Below are 27798 nucleotides of genomic sequence, written 5' to 3' on the forward strand. Positions count from 1 at the left end.
GGTGCTGAGGCACTGGCTTTGCCTGAAGGATTTGATGGGAAATGTCCTTTCCACCACCAATCAAGTAAGGTCTTGGTGCTTGTCTGAAAACCCTGGCAAGGAGGCATTCTGTCAAATGAGAGAATGCTTGAAAAACAGTATATCACTATCTGACAGGATCCAAATTAAGGAACCATTTTGTGGCATTGTGGCCAGACCCATTCTTCATAACTCTGGAGGAGAGCCTCAGTCCTCACCACTTATCTCTTGTAGAAAAGTCTGCAGAAGAACACCCTTGATTACAATAATCAGGCAGTATTCCAGACCCTGCGGAAAGGAGATGGTAGATCTTGTTGTGTGGTTCCCAAAGCATTTGTTAGTGATGCCTGGTGTTTGTGAAAACTGGATTTAGGCACAATTTGATGCAACCATGAACAGTGTGTCCATTTCTTCCAAGTGTTCTGGTTTCCTCCCATGGCCTTGTGATGTGCCAGTAGATTAAATGGGCGGCAGAGGATTTGAGGTGGAGTTGCGATGGATGAGAGGGCGTGATGGATATAGAAGTATGGATGGGTTATGGGGAATGCCATAAGTAAATTGGCATGAATTTCATAGGCTGAATGGTCTTTCCATGTGGCAAGAAAAGACTCTGCTTGAAAAAGGCACCGGTGAAGCAAATAGATAAAATATTCTGGATGGGGAATGTCACCAAGAATGTCCCAAAAAAAGCTCTGTCAAATCTGGCTCTGGCAGATAGTTAGAAACTAAAAGGAGAGAAATGCCTACTCAAGCTCATCTTTACTGAGTCTACTTATGACATGTACATTTGCTCTTGTCAGTAGTGCTAGTGGCGGCCCTGTGGAGATGTCCCTTCCTTCACAATGAGGACAACCCGCACTATTGTGTCTTGCTTCCAGATAAAATGCCTTTCAAACAGATCGAGCAGCTCTGAGTTGGGTATCCACATGATGTGGTGGGACCTCCACAGCACTTGATCATCATCTGTAATCTTGTGGGCAGGTGTGCTAGAGTTGTTGGGGAAGGTTTAACTGAAATTGGCAGCAGGATGGGAGCCAGAATGATAGGGCTGATGATGGGGCAGTTGGTATACAACGATGCAGTGTGTAGTGAGACTGTAAGGAAGGACAGGCCGAAGGTAGGGCAAAATTGCAGTCAGTGGGATAAGTTGCAGTGTAACATGGGGGCAAAATCGTAAAGAACGATAAATACAAGACTAAAGGTGTTATATTTGAATGCATACAGTTGCAAAATAAGGTAGATGATATTGTAGTACAATTTGAGATTGGTAGGTATGATGTTGTGGCTGAAAGAATATCTTATTAGCTTAACATCCAAGGCCACACATTGTATTGAAAGGGTGGGCTGGTGAGCAGAGGGGTGGGGTAGGCTATGTTGGTTAAAAAAAATTAATTCAAATCCTTCAAAAGAGGGGACACAGGATTGGAAGATATAGAATCCTTGTGGGTAGAGTTAAGAAACTGCAGTGTAAAAATGATATATAGGCCTCTCAACAGAGGCCAGGATGTGGGCTACAAATTACAAAGGGAGATAGAAAACGCATGTCAAAGGGAAGTGTTACGATATTCAGGGGGATTTCAATATGCAGGTAGATTGGGAAAATCAGGTTGGCGCTGGATCCCAAGGGAGAGAATTTGTAGAATGCCTACGAAATAGCTTTTTAAAAGCAGCTTATGGTTGAGACCACTCGGGAAAGGCTATTCTGGATTGAGTTTTGCGTAATGAACTGCATTTGAATAGGGTGCATAAGGTAAAGGAACCCTTAGGAGGCAGTGATCATAATATGACAGACTTCATCCTGCAATTTGAGAGGGAGAAGCTAAGATTAGATGTATCAGTATTACGGTGGAGTAAAGGGAATTACAGAGGCATGAGAGAGGAGCTGGCCAAAGTTGATTGGAAGGGGACACTAGCAGGGATGACAGTAGAACAGCAAAGGCTAGAGTTTCTGAGAGAATTTGGAAAGCACAGTATAGATACTGTACATCCCAAAGAAGAAATATTCTAAAGGCAGGCTGACAAGGTAAGTCGAAAATAACATCAAAGCAAAATATAGGGCATATAATAGAGCAAAAATTAATGGGAAGTTAGAGGTTTATGAAGCTTTCAAAAACCAACAGAAGGCAACTAACAACACGCACAAAATGGTGGAGGAACTCAGAAGGCCAGGACTGCCGAAGGGTTTCAGCCTGAAATGTCGACTGTACTCTTTTCCTAGATACTGCCTGGCCTGCTGAGTTCCTCCAGCATACTGTGTGTGTTGCTTGGATTTCATGCACCTGCAGATTTCCTCTTGTTTGAGAAGGCAACTAATAAAGCCATAAGGAGGATAAGATGAAATATGTGGCCAATAATGTGGCACTAGCAGTATGCCGGAAGTGCGGGTGCATCGGGGGGGGGGGGGAACACTCCTCTCCTATCAGACACCTTCCTCTCCAAAACTTTACCTTTCCTACCCACCTGGCTTCACCTATCACCTTCTAGCTAAGATCCTTCCCCTCCCCCTCCTTTTTTATTCTGGCATCTTCCCCCTTCCTTTCCAATCCTGTAGAAGGGTCTTGGCCTGCAACATCGACTGCTTATTCCTTTCCATAGATGATGCCTGGCCTGCTGAGTTCCTCCAGCGTTTTGTGTGCATTACTTTGGATTTCCAGCGTGTGCGGACTTTCGCGTCTTTATGAATTGCAGCCTTCTGTGTTGCCCTGGAGGTAAGCAATCTCTGAAATAACCTTGTACCATTTGTTTCTTTCAGGTGCCTTTAGGAAAACACAATGATACTCTTGTCTACACTTCTACAGAACAAAGCCCGAAGTCTTTACAGTACAGCATCAATAACGTTGGACTGGAGGCCAGCCTGAGTGAACTATTTCCTCTACCAGTTGGGATCAGCAATGTTTATATCAATATTGTTGGCATGACTTGCCAGTCATGTGTGCAGTCAATAGAGGGACACATTTCTAAACAGAATGGCATTGTTAGTATTAGGGTGTCTCTCAAACACAATACTGCTCTGGTGCAGTATGAACCAACGATAATCACCGCTCAACAGATATGTGAGGCAATTGATGACATGGGCTTTGAAGCATTTCTCTCTAATCAAGATCCACCTCTGCTTGAGAAGAAAGTTCATTTACCCATTGAAGCAATGGTGAAAATCAAGGTGGAAGGTATGACTTGCCATTCTTGTGTAAGCTCAATTGAAAACAAAATCCGAAAGCTGCGTGGTGTGAATCGAGTTACAGTCTCCCTTAACAACCAAGAAGCAGTTATAATTTACCAGCCTCAGGTGATTCAACCCGAAGAGCTTCAAAACCAAATTAATGACGCGGGTTTTCAAGCCACGATCAAGAGCAGGACCCGCTCTCTGAAACGAGGTGTGAACAGCTCACAAGATGGTAAACAAAATAAACCAGTGAAATCAAAGAAGGCAGCATCACGTTCTGCCAGGAACCCCATGACAGTAACTTTCTGCATAGAGGGGATGCATTGCAAGTCCTGTGTCTGTAACATTGAAGGAAATGTCAGCGAGCTCCCAGGAGTGCAAAGTATCACAGTGTCTTTGGAGGAAAAAAAAGCTATTGCAAAGTATGATCCTCTCTTGACTAATCCAGCATCATTAAAATCAGCTATAGAGGCTTTACCACCAGGAAAATTTAAAGTATATCTTCCAAATGGAATGGAAATGAGAAGTGAGACTTCTTTATCAATTCCACTGACACCATTAATACATGAGCCAAATGGTAGTATTCAAAAACACTTTCAAACTTCCACCATCACAACTGCCTTCAACATTGGAGGAATAGCTCATAATTTTTCCATCCAGTCTATAGAGAGTGAGATCTCCAAGAGAAAAGGGGTGAAATCAATTGAAGTTTCAGCAGCTGAACAGCAAGCAACAATCCACTTTGACCCAGCATTAACAAACTCAGAGGAACTGAAAACTGCCATAAATGAGATGGGGTTTATTGCCTCTGTGTCTGGTAGGATATCAAATTTTTACTTGACTGCTGATGATTTTTGAATAATATTTTCATTGTTCTAGTAAGGTATTTATTAAGAGTAAGGAGCATCTAAGATGCATTTCTCACAAGAGTTTTGATGGAGGTCCAAAGAGTGATGTTGAAGGAAGGCAGATGGGTGGAGCAGAGGTGAGGAATGCGGACAATGTGAAATGCTGCTCACCAGCATAAGTCTGGTATTGGAGTCACTGGAGGAGGGCGCAGAGCAGTTAATAGCATTTTAGTGCAAATAGTCTTTTTCTGTAAACCTGTTTCCAGATAAATGCCAAGAAGTTGGTTTTGATGTCTCGTGAAAGGAAAAGCAGGTAAGTTCAGCAGAGGATGGTTATGATTTTCCTATGAAACATCAACAGATCTCCTGCTTGTCAGGCATAGAGACAGCAGTAAAACAGGCCATTCGGCCCACTGAGCCTGTGTTGACCATACTTTAGAATTAGAATCAGAATCAGGTTTATCATCACTGACATACGTCATGAAATTTGTTTCTTTGCAGCAGCAGTATAGTGTAATACGTATAAATTGACTAAGTTACAATAAATATATAAAAAGTAATAAACTAGATGGGCCAAAGGTGCTGTATTTCTCTGTGACTCTACATAAGTAGTGCAAAAACAGAGAAAAAATGAGGAAGTGTTCGTGGATTCACGGCCAGTTCAGAAATCTGATGGCAGAGGAGAAGAGGCTGCTCCTAAAACGTTGAGTGTGTGTCTTCAGACTCCTGTACCTCCTCCCTGATGGTAGCAATGAGGTGAGGGCACGGCCTTGATAGATCTCCTTAATGCTGAATGCCGCCTTCTTCAGGGATCCCCTATTGCAGGTGTCCTTGATGGAAGGGGTTCTTGTGCCCATGATGGAGCCAGCTGAGATTACAAGCCTTGGCAGCTTTTTCCGGCCCTGTGCATTGGCACTTCCATACCAGCTGGTGATGCAGTCAGGCAGATTGCTCTGCACAGTACATCTGTAGAAACATGCCAGTCTTACCTTAACGCCTTTTATTCCCCACATTATTATCAACTCTCCCTCATTCCCCCACACCCTCAAATCCTGCCACTTAGCTGCACAGAGAGGCAATATACAGCAGCCAATTAACCTAGTGACCTGCACACTTCAGCAGTATGGGGGGAAATTGGAATACCTGGACAAAACACAATTCATCATACAGAGAATGTGCAACCTCCACGTAGACATTGTCCGAAGTTCAGGCTGGAACCCAGGTCACATCAGTGTGAGGCAGCAGATCTATGAGCTGTGCCACTGAGCCACCATGATTTTTCTTACATTATGGAAAATTTCTTATTTAACAGGAGGCCACCTTCATCCTCCTCACTGGCCCAGGGAAAATTTCGTCATTGTTCTATTGATGTTGTAAGATTCTGGTTAATTTTGTTGAGTTTTACAGCTTGGAAATAGGCTCTTTGGCCCAACTCATTCATGCTAATCAAGATGCCCTCCTGAGCTAGTCCTATTTGCCTGTGTTTAGCCCATATCCCTCTAAACCTTTCCTGTCCAAGTATCAGTACAAATGTCTTTTAAATGTTGCACCCGCCGCTACCACTGCCACTGGCTCCTCATTCCATATACCCACCACCCTCTTGAAAACTAGCCCCTCAAGTGACCTTTAAGTCTTCTTTCATCTTAAACTTACACCCCTAATTTAGACTTCCCTACCATGGGGGAAAAATGACTGTGACAACCCCTCTTACCTACAGTATGTCACACATGATTTTATGAACCTCTATAAGATCACATCTCAGTCTCCTTCACTCAGGGGAACTGGTCTCAGCCTATCCATTCTATCAAGCCCTCCAGTGCTGTTAACGTCCTTGTGAATCTTATCTGCACCTTCTTTACCTTAATCACATTATTCACATAACATGCGAACAGAACTGCTCACAATACCTCAAGTGCAGTGTAACCAATGTTTTCTGCAGTTGTAACATGATGTCCTAACTATTGTCATCTACAACACCGCCCACAAATGCAAGCATGCCATATGCTTTCTTTCAAACCTGTCCTCATGTGTTACCACTTTCAGGGAATGATGTAATTGTACCCCTAGGTCTCTCTTTTAAACAATGCTTCTCAGAACTCTGCCATTTAGCATGTATGCCCTGCTCTGATATATCTTTCTGAAATTCACCACTTTGCACTTGTTTGAATTGTATCTTCCCAGGACAGTGATTTGGTCCTGGGGCCAACAAGGGGGTAAATTTTAGTGGAGTTGAAAAATTGAAAAAGCAGTACTGTTCATGGACAAGGCTTTCATGTGAGTTTGCAAGAAGCCTACTCCATTACAGAAAACAGTGGTATTTGTTGAAACTCTTGCGGAAAACAGCACCTCTCCCCTTTAGCCATTGAACTAGTCTCCTCCCATCAGAAAGTAGAGGTGAAGTTCCACTTTGCTGTGTTTACTTCTCGTCTTCCTGAAAATTCAAGCATAATTTTTCTTTCTATCAAAAACTTTGGTAACGTCCCTCTTTGGTCAGAGGTATTCATGTCTCCTAGATTATAGATACTGGTGGCATGAATGACTCTTTTTCATTATTTTAACAGAATCTTCAAGTCATTCCAATACAACAAACAATGAACAGTCTGCTGAAAGGAAGGATCAAGCTTTGCCATCTAAAGAGTATGTCCTTGAGTTTCTGCTGCCCAGGACCAGGTCCAGTAGCCAAAATAATGAAGACCCTGTGGCAACAGAGAAATGTTTCCTACAGATTACTGGTATGACTTGTGCTTCTTGTGTTGCCAATATTGAAAGAAATCTTCAAAAAAAAGAAGGTAAGCAATGATTTTCTGCTGGCCATGTAATAACATTTAACAGTCAGTATGAACTAATTGCACAGTTTATCCAGCTGTAGAATTAGGCCGCTCGGCCCATGGCTGATTTATTTTCCCTCTCAACCTCATCCTCCAGCCTTCTCCCCGCAACCTTTGATACCCTGACTAACCAAGAACCTATCACCCTCTGCTTTAAATATTCGCAATGACATGGCAATGAATTCCACAGTTTCTCCACCCTCTGACTAAAGAAATTCCTTCTCCTTTCAATTCTAAATGGTTGTCTCTCTATACTGAGGCCGTGTCATTTGGTCCTAGGCTCACCCACTATAGGAAACATCCTCTCCGCATCCACTCTGTCCAAGTCCTTCTGCAGATGTCCTGCTTCTTCAACACTACCTGGCCGTCTTATCAATCTTTGTATCGTCCGCAAATTTGGCCACAGAATCATCAATTCCATCACCCAAGTTGTTGATGTATAACACGAAAAGAAAGTCGTAATACTGACCCCTGCGGAACACACCTGATACTGGTAGCTAGCCAGAATAGGCACCCTTTATTCCGACTCTTTGCCTCCTGTCACCAGACAATTTTTTATCAATGCTATTATCTTTCCTGTAATACGACAGGCTCTTATCTTGTTTAACAGCCTCATGAACAGAACTTTGTCAAAGACTTTCTGAAGCTCAACATAAATAACTGACTCTCCTTTGTCTATCCTGCCTGTATTTTCCTGAGAGAATTCCAACAAATTTGTCAGGCAAGATTTTCTCTTAAAGAAACAAGATTGACTTCGGTCTTCTTTATCATGTGCCTCTAAATACCTCAAAACCTCATCCTTAATAATGGACTCTAGCATCTCCTAGCCACTGAAGTCAGGCTAATTGGTCTATAATTTCCATTCTTCTGTCTCCCTTCCTTCTCACTGAGTGGGTGGAGTGGCATTTGCAATTTTTGTAGCCCTCTGGAACCATTGCAGAATCCAGTGATTCTTGAAAGATAATTACTAATGCCTCCACATTCTTTTCAACTACCTCTTTCAGAACCCTGGGGTGTAGTCTGTCTGGTTCAGATGACTTATCTACCTTCAGACCTTTCAGTTTCCCAAGCACCTTCTCCTCAGTAGTATCAACTACATTCACATCTGCCCCCTGACACTCTTGAATTTCTGGCATACTGCTAGTCTCTTCCATAGTGAAGACTGACGCAAAATACTCATTAGGTTCATCTGCTATTTCTTTGTTTCCCATTACTACCTCATCACCGTCATTTTCCAATGGTCCAATACCCACTTTCACCCCTCTTTTACTCTTCTTGTATCTGAAAAACTTTTGGCATCCTCTTTGATATTATTTTCTATCTTTCCTTCACATTTTATCGTTTCTCTCATTATGTTTTTTTTAGTTGTTTTCTGTTGATTTTTAATCGATTCTCAATCTTCTAACTTCCCACAAATTTTTGCTATCTTATACGTCCTCTCTTTTGCTTTTATGCTGTCTTTAACTTTCCTTTCAGATATAGTTGCCTGATTTAGAATACTTTAGAATACTTCTTCATCTTTGGGATTTATCCATGCTGCACCTTCTGAATTACCCCCAGAAGCTCCAACCACTGCTGTTCTGCCATTATCTCTGCCATTTGACTTTGGCCAGCTCTGCTTTCATGCCTCTGTAATTCCTTTTACTGCTCTGTAATACTGATACATCTGACTTTATCTTAGCCCTCTCAAACTGCAGGATGTACTTCATTCATATTGTGATCACTGTTTCACCAAGGGTTCCTTTACATTAAACTCCCTAATCAAATCTTGTTCATTATGCAAAACCCAATCTAGAATTGCCTTTCCCCTAGTGGGCTCACCACAAGTTGCTCTAGAGCGCCATCTCATAGGCATTCTGCAAACTCCTCTTGGGATTCAGCACTAGCCTGCTTTTCCCAATTTACCTACATATTGAAATCTCCATGACTATCATAATATGGCCCTTATTACATGCCTTTTCTATTTCCCATTGAAATTCTACATCCTGGCTATTGTTTGGCTTCTGTATATATCTCCCATCTGCGTCTCTTTACCCTTACGGTTTCTGAACTCTACACACAAGAATTCTACATCTTCTGATCCTATGTCACTTCTTTCGAAGGATTTGATTTCATTTTTTGACCAACAGAGCCACCCGGCTCCCTCTGTCTAGTTGCCTGGCCTTTCAATGCAAGGTGTATCCTTGGATGTTAAGCTACTAAGATCTTCTTTCAGCCACATCTTAGTGATGCCCACAATGTCGTACCTGCCAATCTCTAACTGTGCTACAATATCATCAATCTTATTTCATATACTGTGTGCATTCAAATATAATACCTCCAGTCCTGTATTTATCACCCTAATGAAATTTGCTTTCATGTTATATTTCACCTCATCATACTGAATGCAACTTTGCCCTGTCATCGGCCTGTCCTTCCTCACATTCCCACTACGGATAGCAGTGACTTGTATACCAACTGCCCCATCCTCAACCCTATCACTCCTGCCGATTTAGTTTAAACCTTCCCCAACAGCTCTAGCAAACATGTTTGCAAAGGTATCAATCCGCTGTAACCGTTCACTTCTGTGCAGGTCATACCTTCCCCAGAAGAGATCCCAGTGATCCAGAAAATGATTTAGAAAACTTAAATTTTTTAGCAAATCATAACATGAAAATAGTTATATTGTATAGTAGTTTATAAGGCACTTTGGGGGCAATTTGTGGTATTCCCAACTCTGGATCGGAAATTTAAAGGCCAACACTTTGATTTTGCTTTAACTTTCAAACCTTGCATTGTTCAATAACAATGTACCAAAGTTACATCAGTGTTTGCTTTTCAAAATATTTGATTATACATGTACTGTTAATGTCAGTGTCAATATACTGGTCATTACACCTATAATCCTGTGATATTTAGTTTAGGACAAAGGTAAAGCTACATTGTCTTGTTTATTCAACATTTCAACTTCTGAATTAAACACTAAATTGAGGCTCTAGCTCCAAGCTGAAGCCCATTGGCACTTCTAAAAGAAGAGAGGAGAAGTTCTCCCAGTATCACTCGGTTAATCAACGCCCAGTCAAATTATCCCATCCTTTATTGCTGTATGCTTTATCTTCCATTATAAAAGCTCCTGTACTTACATGCAAAATAGTGTTGACCTGGTTGCAGACTGTAGAACAAAAGCTTGCCCTAATCTGTGGACTGTTGTCCTATATGTGACTGGGGCACCTGAAAGTAAGAGAGTCCACATTTCGGGGGCCTTGTTTTAGGGTGAGAGGGAATGATCTAGAAGAGACCTGAGGAGGAACTACTTCACACTGAGGTTGGTGAGTATATGGGATGAGCTGCCGGGGAAGTGGCTGATGCACAAACAATGGTATAAGAGGCACTTTGATATGGAATGGATGGTTTTAGACAAGTATGAACACAATGCAGGGAATTAGGGCAAACTGGGCGGGCACTGTAGTGGCATGCTCTTTCTGGGCTGAAGGACCTATATCCTTGTTGTGTTGTTATATGACTCTTATTCTATATCAGGCGCAGACTTCTTCCTCACCCTTCTTGTCTATTTCTTCAAAACATTAAGAATCCTGGAATCCAAATCCTGGTCACTTTGGAACCATAAGTCTGTTAAATGTTGGATCATATCCTTAATATCTATCTGTATCACTGATTAACCTGATTGTGAATGCTGCTTACATTCAGATCAAGCTCTTTCAGTTTGTCGTTTCACCATTTTTTTCTGCCTTAACTTTAATTGGAAGTATGCTCTCATGTTTGTCTACCTTGTGCCTAAAAAATGCAGAAGTTTTCAGGTAATATTACCAATATTTGAGCTTGAATCCTATTATGGCATTTAAGGAAGTCAGATTCATTCAGTCAATTAGCCAACTTGTGATCATTTTCACTGATGGTGGCCTCAAGGGTAAATGGAGGTAAACAAGGCATTTGACATGCTGACCTTCATCAGTCAGGGTATTGGCTATTGAAACTTGGGTTGTTATGTTGCATTTGTTGTTGGGAAGACTGCACTTGGATGGTTTTGGTCACTGTTATAGGAAAGATGTCATTAAGCTGGAAAGAGTGCAAAGAAGATTTATGAAAATGTCAGGACTTAAGGGCCCTGGTTATATGAGAGGTTGGGCAGACTAGGACTTTATTGCTTAGGGCATAGGAGACTGAGGTTGACCCCATGGAGGTGTAGAAGACCACAAGGAGCATAGATAGGGTAGATGATGGGGTAGATTTTTTTTCCAGGGAAAGGGTAAGCTAGGGGGAGAGGAAAATTTTTAAAGGGACCTGCGGAGTAACATACTCACACAGAGGGTGGTGAATAAACCATTTGAGGCAGGTCCAAAAACAACATTAAAAAGATATTTGGGTAATTACATGGATAGGGATTGTCTAGGGCAGGGGTTCTCAACCTGGGTCTGTGGACCTCTTGCTTAATGCTATTGGTCCATGGCATAAAAAAGGCTGGGAACCTCTGGTCTAGAGGGATATGGGCGAAACATAGGTAAGTCGACCAGTTTAGGTGGGCATCTTGGTTGGCATGGAGTGGTTGGGGTGAAGGGCTTGTTTCCATAATGTATGAGACTATTATCTAGATTGTTGGAGGTACAGAAATCATAATAGTCTTATCCATTCTGTGCCTCCACATTTACTGTAGGTATTAACTACATTCTCAGACAGTGTAGCAAACAAGTTGGTTGTAGCAAATAACTGCAATAAAATGTATTGGTTAAACTAGATAGATGCGTCTGTATTTCCCATCCATTCGATTCTGACATAACATGACCCAGACTAGTTGACCCCTGCAAATTCCTCCACTCTAACCTCTGGAGACAGGTCAAAAATTGAGTCATTTGTTCCACAGACAAGTCAAGCAATAATGTGACATAGTCAGAAACTTGTACCTTCCTGTTAGCCTTCCAGGCTCATCAATAACCATTACTGCATAGGTCAAGTCCAAAATGGCCTACGGTGACCTCATCAGTCCATTGTAATCTGCTTTACCGAACCCTGGTAAAATTAAGTCATTGTGAGTCAATGGGAAAGTTATCCACTGAGTGAAATCATTCCTGGCACAAAGGAAGATGTATTTGTTGGATGACATTATTTCGGCCCCAGGATATTTCTGCAGGGACTCCTCAAGACAATGTCATGTGTCCAACCATCATTCGTCACTTTATCAGATTTTGGGGAGGAGGTTGTTGGCCTTGCTTTGCACGTTCATAGAGTCATAGTTTGATGAACTTTTTTTTTCATTTCCCATATATTTTACAAATTTTCAGTGTTACGTACCCCGTAACTGGGTTGCCAAACCAGCAGAAATGGATCACTCAGTTGGAGTCTGGAGTACTAGAACTAAGAAAGTTTTATTAAAGAAACAAGCAACACAGTAATCGAAAGGATAATAAATGCAACAGTTCAGTGATGATAAACACACATGTGCACAGAATTAAGATAACAGCATCAATCAAGCTCTATCGTTGTCTAGGGGTAAATGACCAAATTTCAAAGTGACTCAAAGTTCAGTCCAGTTTCGTAGTTCAGTTCGCAGTAATCGTTGCCATGGCGATGGACAACGTGGGGGAAGAGAGAGAGAGAGAACAGGAACAACTGATCATTCAGACACTGCTTCACTCACAGACCAGCGAGATGGCTCACAAGCAGCTTTTGGGCGGGTCCTTGGTGATGTCACCTGAGGTCACCGACTGTGACCCCTCCTCCAGATGCGGTCGATCCTCTGCAGTGAACCCGGCACCCAGGCAAGGGCGGACACACACCGGGTTCCCGCTGATCATACCTTTCCACCCTGTGCGTTGTCTGGTACTTCTCACCGACTCGTGAGAGGCGTACCGCTTCCAGGGTCTCGTTACCTCGGGTGTCGTGTGTGTTCTGCCTTAGTGAACCTGTCCCTTTTTATCCCCCTGCTGGGGCATCGCCTGTCCACCACTTCAAACAGTTCAGGGTTCAAAGGGGAAGCCGCTCCTGACAGCTCTCTCTCCCACGTCCCTTCATTACACATCTCCAGACGCTGCTCCATTGTTCCTTATCTCTCCTTCCCCTGAGGGCAGGTGGCAGACCAACTGCTGATGCCACTGATGCTAGCCCAGGCCAGCAAACATCTTAATTTTATGTGTATTCTCGTCACATCAGGAAGTGTGGATTTTTTTTAGGGTGGCATGGCAGTTAGCTCAATCACTTTTACAGCGCCAGAGATCACTTGTCTGTAAAGAGTTTGTACATTCTCCCCATGACCATGTGACTTTCCTTTGGGTTCCTGGTTTCCTCCCAAATCTCAAAGGCATCCATGTAGGGTTAGGGTTAGTAAGTTGTGGGGCACGCCATATTATTGCCAGAAGCATAGTGACACTTCCAGGCTGCCACTAACACAATCCTCCTTGATTTGATTGGACGCAAATGACACATTCCGTATGTTTTGATGTTTCGATGTACATTTGACAAATAAAGCAAATTTTTTTATCTTTGTAAACAGCTCAGCACATTTTGCCAGCTGTTTTCTGACTGCATATGAAATAGCATTTTAAACATAGTGGGTGTCTTTTAGGTATACATTCCATTCTGGTAGCACTAATGGCAGGAAAAGCAGAAGTGAAATATAACCCGGATATCATCCAACCTACTGCCATTGCAGAATTAATCAAAGATTTAGGTTTTGGTGCTACCGTGATAGAAGACACATCTTCAGCTGGAAAGCTAGAACTCAATGTAAGTATTTTTCATGTTCTGTGAAATAACTAATGGTACTGGGTCCATTAACATTATTTTCAATTATTTTGTGTAATTGTTAGTTAAACTGGCTTTCATGTCATCTGCAGACTCACACTCAAGCATTGTGCATATGCATCCATGTCATTTATATAAAGTACCAGTAGTGAGGGTCCCAACACTGATCCATCACACTATTACTCACCAGCCTCCATTCTGACAAACTAGCTTTAATCACCACCCTCTGCTTCCAATCTTCAAGCCAGTTCTGAATGCATCTAACAAAGCATTCCCTGGATTCTGTGGGACTTAATTTTCCAAGTAATAGAGTCAATCACATTTTTATTACTGAAGCTTTATGACATTCAACAGGTAAATACAATAACTTTTGATGAATGACGATAGTATACGATAGACAATAGTATCATATATATATATGATATTTTCTTTATTATTAATGGATCAGCTGAAGTAGCTTACTGAGTGGCGAAGCACAGAGTAACTCTGAGAGAGATCGAAGAGAACACGTCACTAGAATGCCATAAACAAGCCTAAGCATAAAAGGATTTTCTCTGATATAAAACTGCTGAAAAATGAATGAATTGAAAAGTAAAAAATCTCCAGGGTGTTAAAAATTTGAAAAGAAAACAGACATTTCAGGAAATACTGTAGATTGGTCGATATCCGTGGAGCGAGAAACAGAGTTAATCAAAACAGGATTATAAAAACAGTGTGCAATCTGTCTGTCTGGGGCTACAATGCTGATATATTTAAAATTTTTCTTTACATTATTTAAACTGGACAATAATTAGAGATGGTGTTGGAAATTCACTCCAGCATAATTTACAGCTGTTGGACAGATTATCTTTATGATTTTGTTCTCTCCTGTTTCAAAAGTCTTTGTGTTAATATTCTATCATGCTGTATTTCTCTTGACAGAAGGAATTCTCCACTCTTTCTGTCAAGTGAAATATATTCTGTCAGCCCAAGGGATTTATGCTATCTCACAGAGTAAAACCATTTTATTGCAGCAGGCTATCAAGAAGGTGAATGGAATGTTGGTCTTCGTTGCTAGAGGGATTGAATTTAAGAGCAGGGAGGTTATGCTGCAACTGTACAGGGTACTGTGAGGCCGCACCTGGAGGACTGCATGCAGTTCTGGTCTCCTTACTTGAGGAAGGATATACTGGCTTTGGAGGCAGTTCAGAGGAGGTACACCAGGTTGATTCCAGAGATGAGGGGATTAGACTATGAGGAGAGATTGAGTCGCCTGGGACTGTACTCGCTGGAATTCAGAAGATTGAGAGGAATTCTTATAGAAACATATAAAATTATGAAAGGGATAGTTAAGAAAGTTGTTTCCACTGGTAGGTGAGATTAGAACTAGGGGACATAGCCTCAAGATTCGGGTGAGTAGATTTAGGACGGAGATAAGGAGGAACTGCGTTTCCCAGAGAGTGGTGAATCTGTGGTATTCTCTGCCCAATGAAGCAGTAGAGGCTACCTTAGTAAATATATTCAAGACAAGGCTGGATAGATTATTGCATAGTAGGGAAATTAGGGGGTATGGGGCAAAGGCAAGTAGGTGGAGGTGAGTCCATGGCCAGATCAGCGATGACCTCATTGAATGGCGGAGCAGGCTCGACGGGCCAGATGGCCTTTTCCTGCTCCTATTTCTTATGTTCTTATGTTATTAATCCTATTTTCTCACACATTTCCCTGCAATGTGTTTGTCTTACTTGCCCTAGTAACCTATGCAAAGGTGATTTGCAGCAGCAAGTTAACCTAGCACAGCTTTGGGGTGTGGGAGGAAATTGAAGCACCCAGTGGAAATATTGGGAATATTGGGACCACATGGTTATAGGAAGTACATGCAAATTTCACATAGTCCATGCGTGAGAGCAGGATTGAGGCCAGGCCATTGGAACTGTGTTAGAACAGCACTATGTATGTGCTACTGTGTCACAATGGTGCCCGGTACATTCGTGCTTTCATCCCGTTTATAAATACCACCTTCATGATGTAGATTGATCCTGAATATTAAAGTAACCATGTTAGCATTGTCTTCTCATAAAAGGTCCTTTGCAATATAACCTATACTTTTAGGTTACAGGAATGACTTGTGCTTCTTGTGTTCACAATATTGAATCAAACTTATCAAGAGTTGATGGCATTTTGTATGTGTCAGTAGTCCTTGCCACCAGCAAAGCCTACATCCAGCTGGATCCAGAACTATTGGGCCCACGTGATGTCATCAGGATAATTCAGGTACATCAAATTCTGAAAGGCTGAAAATAATCATGTGTATAGTGTATATACCCTTTGATTACCTTAAGGCTCATGATTTAACTTGTTTTATTTCGCTCCTGCAGTAATGTGGGAATGCATTGAGAGGCAGTGAAGCCATACTGATCAAAATTCCAGAGGTCTATTTCCATCCCTTCTTCTTTGCAATGATGTCAAGGCTCTACTCATCTTCACCTTCAGTGTTTTACCTCATTTTATTTTTCAATCTTCTATAAAGTTATCATAAGCATTTTCCACTTGGCGAAATGCCATCCTCTTTTCTCAGGGTATCTGCCTTTGCTCTGCTCTTAGCTATTCTTCAGCTGCTTGCCCTTTGAATCTGTGGTGTTTAAATTTACAGTGTCACCTATGGTTTATAGTGGGTAATCTCACTAACTGAATACAAACTATAGTGCAGTGCTGAGGAAAGATTGCGCAATTACAGGGTCCCATCATTTAGAAGAAACATTAGATTGGGACCATAAATCCCTTCAAATGAAAGGAAAATATTCCGGAGGACGATCAAGTCCTCTCTAGTGCTTTCCCAAGGCAATGTTAATCCAACATCTGGCAGATCTTTCACTTACCACAGAGTAAAGATGTCTTCATGAAAGCAGAAATAAATAAAATAGATATCCTTCAACTGACCACACAGAAACAAGTTACAATATGTAACTGATAACTAGAATGTATATAACAGAGAGTCATAGTCAACGAATATGGGCACGTGGCCAAGTGGTTAAGGTGTTCGTCTAGTTACCTCAAGGTCGCTAGTTCGAGCCTCAGCTGTGGCAGCATGTTTGTGCCCTTGAGCAAGGCACTTAATCACACATTGCTCTAGTTTGTGCGAGGAGTGGCGCCCCACACAGACTTCCGATCTGCGCCTTGTAAGGCATGAAAATGCCCGACGCAGTCCTCTCATGGTCTGAGTCGACGTTCCCTCCCCTCCCCATAGTCAAAGAACTATATAGCACAGAAAATGGCTTTCAGTTCACCATACCCATGTTCACCTTTTCTGTTATCTACACTGATTCCATTTCCTGGATTAAGTCAAATCGACATCCTTCAATGCCTTTAAGTGGTGCATGTCTTAACATCTTGTATCTGATTCCACTACCTTCGCTGGCCGTGAGTTCCAGGTATTTAAGACATTCTGGACAAACAATTTTTCCCTCAAATTCTTTTCAAAACTTCTTCCTTACATCTTAAACCTATATCCAAGAAATTCTGCAGATGCTGGAAATCCAAAGTGACTTGCTGGAGGAACTCAGCAGGTCAGGCAGCATCTATGGGAGTGAATAAACAGTCAACGTTTCGGGCTGAGACCCTTCTTCAGTCCTGAACTTACGCCCTCTTGTTTTTGATAACACTAATGCCACCAACATGGGGAAAAGATTCTGACTATCGATCCTATCCATGCCTTTCTTTATTTTACATACAGTACATATCCTGATCAGGTTGTACCTGAGCCTCCTTTGCTCTAAGGAAATCAAACCCAGCTTCTCCAACCTTTCACAAGTTAAAGTCATCCAACCCAGGCAAATCTTGGTGAAACTACCCTGCACTCTTTCCGCTCAACCACATCTTTTGTACATTGTGACAAGCAGAATGGCACACAATACTCAAAGCGCACTCTTTAAGCGTTTTGTAAAATTGCAACATTGAATACACCTAGAAAGTTAAGCATGCCACCTGCCTTCTTCACCAACTTATTGACCTGTGTTGCTACTTTCAGGGAACTTTGAACCCTAAGGTCACTCCATTCAGCAACATTGCTTAGCCCCTTACATTTTACAGTATAAATCTGCATCCTGTTTGACTTCCTGAAATGCATCACCTTGCTCTTGTCAGGATTAAGTTTCTTCTACCAATGATCAACTCACCTTTCCATCTGATCTGTATCTTGCTGTAACTTTAGACAACCTTCCTTTCTATCCACAGCACCACCAACTCTCCTGCTCTCTGCAAACTTTCCAGTCGTACCTCCTACATTCACATCCAGGTCATTGATATAGATCACAAGCAACTGATCCCTGCAGTACATCACCTATCAGAGGATTATCCCTTAACTACTGCCCTTTACCAGCTATCACCAAGACTTTCAATCCTACCTCTTAGGGTTTTCTCCAGTAATTTCTCCGTCATTTTCATAAGGCTCACTGGCCTCTAGTTACCTGGTTTACTTCTGCTATTTACTTATTTAGTTTCCTACTGCCTACTTTATGGCTTTCTAAAAATACAGTTTATAGTACAATATTCTTTTCCTACTGAAAAATTGGAAGGGTAAGGGAACTTCATAATTTGTTGGATGTGGCCAAACAAATTGTGTCGATTGGTCATGTACAGTTATCTTTACCATTTAATTTGTTAATGAAGATGTGCAAGGATAAGCACACCTCTAGTTCTGTGACTCTGACTGGATTCTATCTACTGAAACAACTTTTCTATTTTAGGGACTTGGCTTTGGAGCATCTGTGGTCAAAAGAGATACAGCAGTAAATAATCTGGACCATAAAGAGGAAATAAGACAGTAAGACAATTAATATCTTTCTTAATAGAAAGAGGAAATATCAGTTTAGCCTGAATGATAATATGTTATTGTTTTTTTGTCCATTTAAGGTGGAGGAAGTCCTTCTCGTTTAGCCTTGTTTTTGGCATCCCTGTCTTTGGCCTAATGATATACATGATAGTGATGGACAAGCACAGTGGCTCCATGCCTCCAGAACAAAACATTATTCCGGGTTTATCGCTTCTTAATCTGGTTTTCTTTATTCTGTGTACTCCTGTTCAGGTGAGTGAAATTTTTTGGAAAATGCAGAAGTGATCTGGTAATCCTGCTGAAGTATTGGGCACAGGACAGTCAAGCTGAATGTAAATTAACAAATGTTACTGTAGTATAGGACATCAGTTGTTCAAAATCAACTTTTTCAACAGATTAATCATAAAAGGCCCCTCATCTTCACTTCTGTGAATTGATTTAAATTCTAGCTGTATTGCTCCAAAGTCTCTCCAATATAAGTAAAGAAAGTTAAAACCATTTGGCCTGGCTGACCTGCCTGACATCTCCACTGCTTTTCTGTTGGGATATTCTTTTATTGTATGTTGAGATGCTATTGGTGATATTAAATGCTCATCTAACAACACACATCAAAGTTGCTGGTGAACGCAGCAGGCCAAGCAGCATCTCTAGGAAGAGGTACAGTCGACGTTTTCAGGCCGAGACCCTTCATCAGGACTAACTGAAGGAAGAGTGAGTAAGAGATTTGAAAGTGGGAGGGGGAGGGGGAGATCCAAAATATAGGAGAAGACAGGAGGGGGAGGGATGGAGCCAAGAGCTGGACAGGTGATTGGCAAAAGGGATATGAGAGGATCATGGGACAGGAGGCCCAGGGAGAAAGACAAAGGGGGGGGGGGACCCAGAGGATGGGCAAGGGGTACAGTCAGAGGGACAGAGGGAGAAAAAGGAGAGTGAGAGAAAGAATGTGTGTATAAAAATAAGTAACGGATGGGGTACAAGGGGGAGGTGGGGCATTAGCGGAAGTTAGAGAAGTCGATGTTCATGCCATCAGGTTGGAGGCTACCCAGACGGAATATAAGGTGGTGTTCCTCCAACCAAATGCTCATATGGTGGCTTTGCAAGGAAAAACTAAAATTCTAGATACATGCACTAAATAGAAGCAAACATTTATGTTCTTAAGAGTATAAGCATATGAGAAATAGGAGAAGGAATGGGCCTTTTTGTACCCTTGAATCTCTTTGCTTTTCGAAAACATTATGGCTGATCTTCAAAATCAACAGCGTTTTCCTGCTCTATCCCTTGACTAACTTAATACCATAATTCTATTGATCTCTGCTTTGAATCAATGACTGAACTTCCACAGCCCTCTAGGACAGAGTATTCCAAAGATTCGCTTCTTTTTGAGTGAAGGAGTTTCCTCTCATCTCAGTCCTAGGTGGCCTATCCTTTACTCTGAGCCTGAGAACCTTGACTATAGATTAATCGGTATCTAATCTGTCAAAAGCAAAGAGTTCTGTTTATTTCCCTGAGATCACTTCCTACTGATCTAACATCTTTTTCTCATTAATTATTTTAGAAAGGCGTTTAATGATTAAAGGAGATTGTTCCTTCCAAAGCTTTAGCTGACATTTCGAGTTCTAAAATGCTTACTCAATGCTATAACTTATTTAAGTGTGAACATTTACTCTGCACGGAGGACGTTTACGCGATGCTAGCAACATGGGACCAATATATGCTCTTTAATCCACTTTATTTAAACTTTAGGGATATGGGAAAATGGCGTTGAAGCTAACATTGGATCAGCCATTATCTTAATCAAGAAGCATAGTTAGTATGGGTGGGTCTAAATGGCCTTCTGTTCCAGTACATTTTTAAAAGTGTTTTTGTATCGGTCTAGGTTTCAGTGAGTAGAAATTTGATTGCATGCTGAAGTTATATTCCAGAAGTTTTAATATATTAAAACTTCTGGAATGTAACTTAGTCAATAGTTCCATCTTGATAATGGGATGATCTTTGAGCCAAAGATAATAGACCTAAGACACTAATTAAAGAACAAATGCATTATCCCTGTATCCTGACCAATATGTATCCTTCAATTAACATTGCTAAGAGAAATTATCTTGTCGTTATCATATTGCTGTTCAGGGGAACATAGTCTTTGAAAATTGGCTGCCATATTTTCAATATTGCAGCTGTCATAAGACTTTCATGATATTGTAAAGCGCTTTGCGACAGCTCTGGTTGTGAAAGGCTCCAAGTAGGTGCTGGTCTTACTGATCTAATATTGCAAAAGTTTTGTTTTCAAAATTCATCATTAGCTGGCCATTAACTATGCATTCTTAGAATCTGTTTTATATGATCACTACACTTGCCTTAGTATCTAACATTATTAGATTATTCTTTTGAATAACTGGATACATTAGGATATTGTATGATTAGAATTCTATATTCTATCTTGAAAATGTCAACTGCTCAGTTCAACTTGTACTTGACTTGTTGGGTACTTGGTAAGCTACCCAGCAGGAGATAACAATGAAGATAACAGTCCTTGTAAATAAATGAAGGCTGCTTTCAAAAACAGGCACATGGTTTGAGAGTGAAACAAAGGCAGAAAAGCAAAGGAAAAAAATAACTGGAAGATTTTTGCACTGGAACGTTGTGATGTATTCTCTAGTCTATCTTTGACCTGTTTGGCATGGGTGACTCTACCAAGAGCCAAAGCATAAAGCCCTGGCTCCAGCCAACATAGCTCTCGGGTCATTGAGGCACGCAAGCCTCAAAACCACTACAAGGTTGTGATCCTCTTGGAGGAGACAGCATCTATGGAGGGGAATAAACAGCCAACATTTCAGGCGAGACCCTTCGTTAAGACACAAACTGTTGGAGGAACACAGTGGGTCGGGCAGCATCTGTGGAGGAGAATAAGCAGTTGATATTTTGGGTAAGACCCTTCAACAGTCCTCTTTGTTCCCCTCCATGGATGCTGCCTGACCTGCAGAGTCTCTCCAGTATTTTGTTTGTTTGTGTGTGTGTGTGTGTGTGTGTGTGTGTGTTGCTCTGGATTTCCAGCATTTGCAGAATCTCTTGTGGTTATCTCTGAGCATGTACTTCCTGCTGCTAGTTAACAAACATTTCTGAAGTGACTTTGGAGAGCACAACAGCTTTTCAAGTTCATGTGCATCCCAATTGTTGACTCTGCCCCAGTAGCTGCTTCCTCGGGTTAGACCAGTGTTTCCAAACTTTTTTAGCCCCATGAGCCCCTAAATTGAAAAAGATAAAAGAGAGAAGAGAGTGGATATAGGATCACTAGAAAATGAGGCCAACAAGATATTAACGGGGCTCAAGGGGATGGCAGATGAACTAAATGAGTATTTTGCATCAGTCTTCACTGTAGCAGACACTAGCTGTGTGCCAAGTGTTGAAGGGTGTGAGGGAAGAGAAATGAGTGCAGTTACTATTACAAGGGAGAAGATGTTCAAAAAGCTGAAAGACCTAAAGGTATATAATTCACCTGAACCAGATGAACTGCAACCTAGGGTTCTGAAAGAGGTAGTGGTAGAGATTGTGGAGGCATTAGTAATGATCTTTCAAAAATCATTGGACTCTGGAATGGTTCTGGAGGACTGGAAAATTGCAAATGTCACTCTATGCTTTAAAAAAGGAGGAAGGCAGCAGAAAGGAAATTATAGTCCAGTTAGCCTGGCCTCAGTGGTTGGGAAGATGTTGGAGTCAATTGTTAAGGATGAGGTTATGGAGTACTTGGTGACACAGTCAGCATGGGGTTCTTTAAGGGAAAATCTTGCCTGTTGAATCTGTTGGAATCCTTTGAGGAGATTACAAGTAGGATCGATAAAGGAGATGTAGTGGGTGTTGTATATTTGGACTTTCAGAAGGCCTTTGACAAGGTGCCACACATGAAGCTGCTTACCAAGTTAAGAACTCATGGTATTACAGGAAAGTTACTAGCATGGTTAGAGCATTAGCTGATTGGTAGGAGGCAGAGAGTGGGAAAAGAAGGATTCTTTTCTGGTTGGCTGCCAGTGACCAGTGGTGTTCTGCAGGGGTCGGTGTTGGGACCGCTTCCTTTTATGCTGTATATTTATAATTTAGATGATGGAATAATTACTTTGTTGCCAAGTTTGCAGATGACACGAAGAATAGTGGAGGGGTAGGTAGTATTGAAGAAACAGAAAGGCTGCAGAAGGATTTAGGCAGATTAGGAGAATGGGCAAGAAGGTGGCAAATGAAATGCAATGTTGGAAAATGCATGGTCATGCACTTTGGTAGTAGAAATAAATGTGCAGACTATTTTCTAAATGGGGAGAAAATCCAAAAATCTAAGATACAAAGGGACTTGGGAGTCTTTGTGCAGAACACCCTAAAGGTTAGCTTGCAGATTGAGTTGGTGGTGCGGAAGGCAAATGCAATGTTAGCATTTGCAAGAGGTTTAGAATATAAGAGCAGGGATGTGTTGCTGAGGCTTTAAAAGGCAGTGATGAGGCTTTACCTCGACTACTGTGAACAGTTTTGGGCTCCTTATCTTAGAAAAGATGTGCTGGCATTGGAGAGGGTTCAGAGGAGATTCACAAGGATGATTCTGGGAATGAAAGGGTTATCATATGAGGAATGTTTGATAGCTCTGGCTCTGTACTCACTGGAATTTAGAAGGATGACGGGGGATCTCATTGAAACCTTTCGAATATTGAAAGGCCTAGACAGAGTAGATGTGGAAAGGATGTTTCCCATGGTCGGGGAGTCTAGGACAAGAGGGCACAGCCTCAGGATAGAGATGCAGAGAAATTTCTTTAGCCAGAGGGTGGTGAATTTGTGGAATTTGTTACCACAGGCAGCTGTGGAAGCTAGGTTGTTGGGTGTATTTAAGGCAGTGATTGATAGGTTCTTGATTGGCCACTGGATCAAAGGTTATGAGGGAAGGCTGGGGAGTGGACATGTGCACATGACTGATGCTAGAAAGAAACTGTTCAACAACAGTCCGCTGTCCCAATTAAGTGGCATCATGTCCCAAATAAATTACAGGAATCCTGACTATTTTCTCAGTTTGTTTTCGTTCTTTAGGAGTTATCCCAAATAAGCAGCTGCCCTGATTAACCAATGGCCTAATTAACTGTAATCCACTGTACATACAGTATGTGTATAAATGTGGCTACACAGATTGATAGGGGAGTTAAAAAAAAAGCACGTGGCATAGTTGCCTTTGTAGCTGGAGCGTCAAGTTCATGAGTTGGGAAGTTATATTGCAGCTTTATAAAACTGATATGGCTGCATCTGGAATCCTGCATTCAAGTCTGTAGCCCAATTGTAGGAAGGATATAGAAGCTTTGGAGAAGGTGCAGAAGAGACTTACCAGAATGCTGCTTGAACTGGAAGGCAGGTGCTATAAGGGGAGGTTAGACAAATGGGTTGTTTAATCTGGGGTGGTAGTGGTGGAGAGGTTTTAAGATTGCGAGAGGCACAGCAGAGAAGACTTTTCTTTTTTCCAGTGTTGAAATATCTAATACCAGAGGGTATTAAGTTGGGAGAGGGTAAGGTGAAAGGAGATGTGTGGGCCAGATTTTTTAACATGGAGAGTGGTCGGTGCCTGGAATGCACTGTCAGGTGTGGTATTTGAAGCAAGTACGATAAAGGCATTTGAGGGGGTCTTAGATAGGCACATGAATATGCAGAGAATGGAAGAATATGGACATTAGGTAGGCTGATGGGATTGGTTTAGGCAAACATTTAATCACTAGTGTAATTAAGCCACTTCTGCATGGACTGCAATGTTCCGACAAGAACTGTCCTTTGTTATTCAAGTAACAAGCCATGGGTAACAAAGGACATTAAGGACATCCTGAACGCTAAAAAGAGGGCATTTAGAGATGGGAATGGGGTGGAGCTGAGGGCAATACAGAGGGACCTGAAAGCCAGGATCAGGGAGGCTAAAGACAGGTACAGGAGGAAGCTTGAGTGGAAACTCCAACAGAACAACATGAGAGAGGTTTGGAGTGGGATGAGGACCATCACTGGGTTCTGGCAAACTAGCAACAGAGAAGCTGAAGGCAGTGTGGACAGGGCCAATGAACCTAACCTGTTCTTTAACAGATTTGACATTGTGGCCCCTGCCCATTCCCCACATGAGTCATCTGTTGTCGGCCCCCAACCAACACATATTCCACTCTCCCCTCCTACCCCTCCTCACAGTCCCCCACCCTGCTCTCATGACTACACCCCTTCCCCACACGAAACCACCACGGTGGGCTTCACAGCTGAACAGGTGAGAAGACAGCTGAAACGTCTCAACCCAAGCAAGGCTGCAGGCGCGGATGGTGTCAGTACCAGAGTGCTCAAAGCCTGTGCCCCTCAGCTATGTGGAGTACTTCGCCATGTATTCAACCTGAGCCTGAGGCTCCAGAGGATTCCTGGGCTGTGGAAGAAGTTCTGCCTCGTCCCTGTGCCAAAGACGCCGCACCCCAGTGGCCTCAATGACTACAGACCGGTGGCATTGACCTCCCACATCATGAAGACCCTGGAGAGACTTGTTCTGAAGCTGCTCCGGTCTATGGTTAGGCCACACTTAGATCCCCTCCAGTTCGCCTACCAGCCCCGACTAGGAGTTGAGGATGCCATCGTCTACCTGCTGAACCGTGTCTACGCCCACCTGAACAAGCCAGTGAGCACTGTGAGGGTCATGTTTTTTGATTTCTTCAGTGTGTTTAACACCATCCGCCCTGCTCTGCTGGGGGAGAAGCTGACAGAGATGCAGGTGGATACTTTCCTGGTGTCATGGATTCTTGGATTACCTGACTGGCAGACCACAGTACGTGTGCTTGCAACACTGTGTGTCTGACAGAGTGATCAGCAGCACTGGGGCTCCACAGGGGACTGTCTTGTCTCCCTTTCTCTTCACTATTTACACCTCGGACTTCAACTACTGCACAGAGTCTTGTCATCTTCAGAAGTTTTCTGATGACTCTGCCATAGTTGGATGCATCAGCAAGGGAGATGAGGCTCTGTACAGGGCTATGGTAGGAAACTTTGTCACATGGTGTGAGCAGAATTATCTGCAGCTTAATGTGAAAAAGACTAAAGAGCTGGTGGTAGACCTGAGGACAGCTAAGGCACCGGTGACCCCTGTTTCCATCCAGGGGGTCAGTGTGGACATGGTGGAGGATTACAAATACCTGGTGATACGAATTGACAATAAACTGGACTGGTCAAAGACCACTGAGGCTGTCTACAAGAAGGGTCAGAGCCATCTCTATTTCCTGAGGAGACTGAGGTCCTTTAACATCTGCTGGATGATGCTGAGGATGTTCTACGAGTCTGTGGTGGCCAGTGCTATCATGTTTGCTGTTGTGTGCTGGGGCAGCAGGCTGAGGGTAGCAGACACCAACAAAATCAACAAACTCATTCGTAAGGCCAGTGATGTTGTGGGGATGGAACTGGACTCTCTCACAGTGGTGTCTGAAAAGAGGATGCTGTCCAAGTTGCATGCCATCTTGGACAATGTCTCCCACCCACTACATAATGGACTGGTTGGGCACAGGAGTACATTCAGCCAGAGACTCATTCCACCGAGATGCAACACTGAGCGTCATAGGAGATCATTCCTCCCTTGGAGAATCAGACGCCCTGAGCCAATAGGCTGGTCCTGGACTTATTTCCTGGTGTAATTTACATTACTATTTAATGATTTATGGTTTTATTACTATTTAATCATTTATGGTGTAACTGTAACAAAAACCGATTTCCCTCGGGATCAATGAAGTACGCCTATGACTATGACTAATTAGTTTGGCTCAACATTCTAAACCCTGAATTTCCTATTTCAGTTTCAACTACAGTGTCGTTTAGGATTGAGTTCAAGATTTGCACATTACTAGTGACCAACCGGTCAAGTTGTAAATCACAGTGTATTTTGAAATGTTTAATTTAGTTGGTGATTCTAATAATCTACACAGTAAATGAAAAGCAGTCTCTCTAACCAGGTGACCATTTTGTACTGAGGTTTCATTGTAATTCAATGGGTCCATATCTTCATCTCTTACTCAGAAGTAATCATATACATGTTGCAATTCACAAATAACTCTTTAATGATAAAGAATTTTTTTTATTATATTTACAGTATGCTGTAACTTTGTTCACTGAAGGATGGGTTATATTTAATTGGTTGGTGTGTTACAGGTTTTGACGTGAAAGTCAGGAAGTCTGATTTCTAGTGGTTGAATTTCCGTTGTAGAAATATTAAAACAAACAATGGGCTATGTTAGGATCCACCAACGCCATTAGTTAAACAGATTTAGGAACTAAACTTAAAAAAAATGCTTCAAGACTGGTGAAACACTGGCCTTGATCCAGAATGTCCATGTGAAAATATCTTGCGTATAAGAAATAAATTAAGCAGGAAAAACAATTACATTCCATTGCTAATTGAAATTCTTAGAAATTTTCATGGAAATAAAATGTTGTAGAAAGAGGATTATTTATGGAAAGAGTAAGTGCCAGACGTAGAAGAGCTTGAAGGGACAAAGAGAAGGCCTTGGCGAGTTGGATTAAGGAGAACCCCAGGCATTCTACACATGCGTGAGGAACAGGATATGACTAGAGTGAGGGTAGGACCGAACAGGGTTAAAAGAGGAAACGTGCCTGCAGTTGGGCGAGGTAGGTCGGTACTTAATCAATACGTTGCTTCAGTATTCACCAGTGATTGGACAGTGTAAAACAGACTGACATACTGGAACATGTCAATGTTAGGAAAGAGGATGTGTTAGAGCTTTTGAAAAACATTAGGATAGATATGTGAGGCCGCTTTGCTGGGCATCTGCGCTCTGTCCGCCGGAGAAAGCGGGATCTCCCAGTGGCCACACATTTTAGTTCCGCGTCCCATTCCCATTCTGACGTGTCTGTCCACGGCCTCCTCTGCTGTGGAGATGGAGCCACACTCAGGTTGGAGGAACAACACCTTATATTCCGTCTGGGTAGCCTCCGGCCTGATGGCGTGAACATCGACTTCTCTAACTTCCGCTGAGGCCCCGCCTCCCCCTCGTACCCCATCTGTTACTCATTTTTATGCACACATTCTTTCTCTCGCTCTCCTTTTTCTCCCTCTGTCCCTCCTAATATGCCTCTTGCCCATCCTCTGGGTCACCCACGCCCCCCCGTCTTTCTTCCCGGACCTCCTGTCCCATGATCCTCTCGTATCCCTTTTGCCTATCACCTGTCCAGCTCTCGGCTCTATCCCTCCCCCTCCTGTCTTCTCCTATCATTTTGCATCTCCCCCTCCCCCTCCAGCTTTCAAATCCCTTACTCACTCTTCCTTCAGTTAGTCCTGACGAAGGGTCTCGGCCTGAAACGTCGACTGCGCCTCTTCCTATAGATGCTGCTTGGCCTGCTGTGTTCACCAGCAACTTTGATGTATGT

At 42.4% G+C, this 27798-nt stretch overlaps 1 protein-coding gene across 5 annotated transcripts in view; it reads left to right on the plus strand.

The window, feature by feature from the left end:
* The window catches only part of LOC134349697 (copper-transporting ATPase 2-like), a 142582-nt gene that overhangs the window by 43172 nt on the left and 71612 nt on the right, over positions 1-27798 (plus strand). For all 5 annotated transcript variants that reach the window (XM_063054410.1, XM_063054411.1, XM_063054407.1 and 2 more), the window contains exons 2-7: positions 2771-3998; positions 6591-6818; positions 13414-13574; positions 15681-15842; positions 18314-18390; positions 18480-18651. In XM_063054410.1, coding sequence (XP_062910480.1) covers positions 2771-3998; positions 6591-6818; positions 13414-13574; positions 15681-15842; positions 18314-18390; positions 18480-18651 — 2028 coding nt within the window. The remainder of the gene's footprint in view (positions 1-2770; positions 3999-6590; positions 6819-13413; positions 13575-15680; positions 15843-18313; positions 18391-18479; positions 18652-27798) is intronic.

The sequence above is a fragment of the Mobula hypostoma genome, chromosome 7 (genome assembly GCF_963921235.1).
Source record: "Mobula hypostoma chromosome 7, sMobHyp1.1, whole genome shotgun sequence".
In the NCBI taxonomy this organism is placed as follows: domain Eukaryota; kingdom Metazoa; phylum Chordata; class Chondrichthyes; order Myliobatiformes; family Myliobatidae; genus Mobula; species Mobula hypostoma.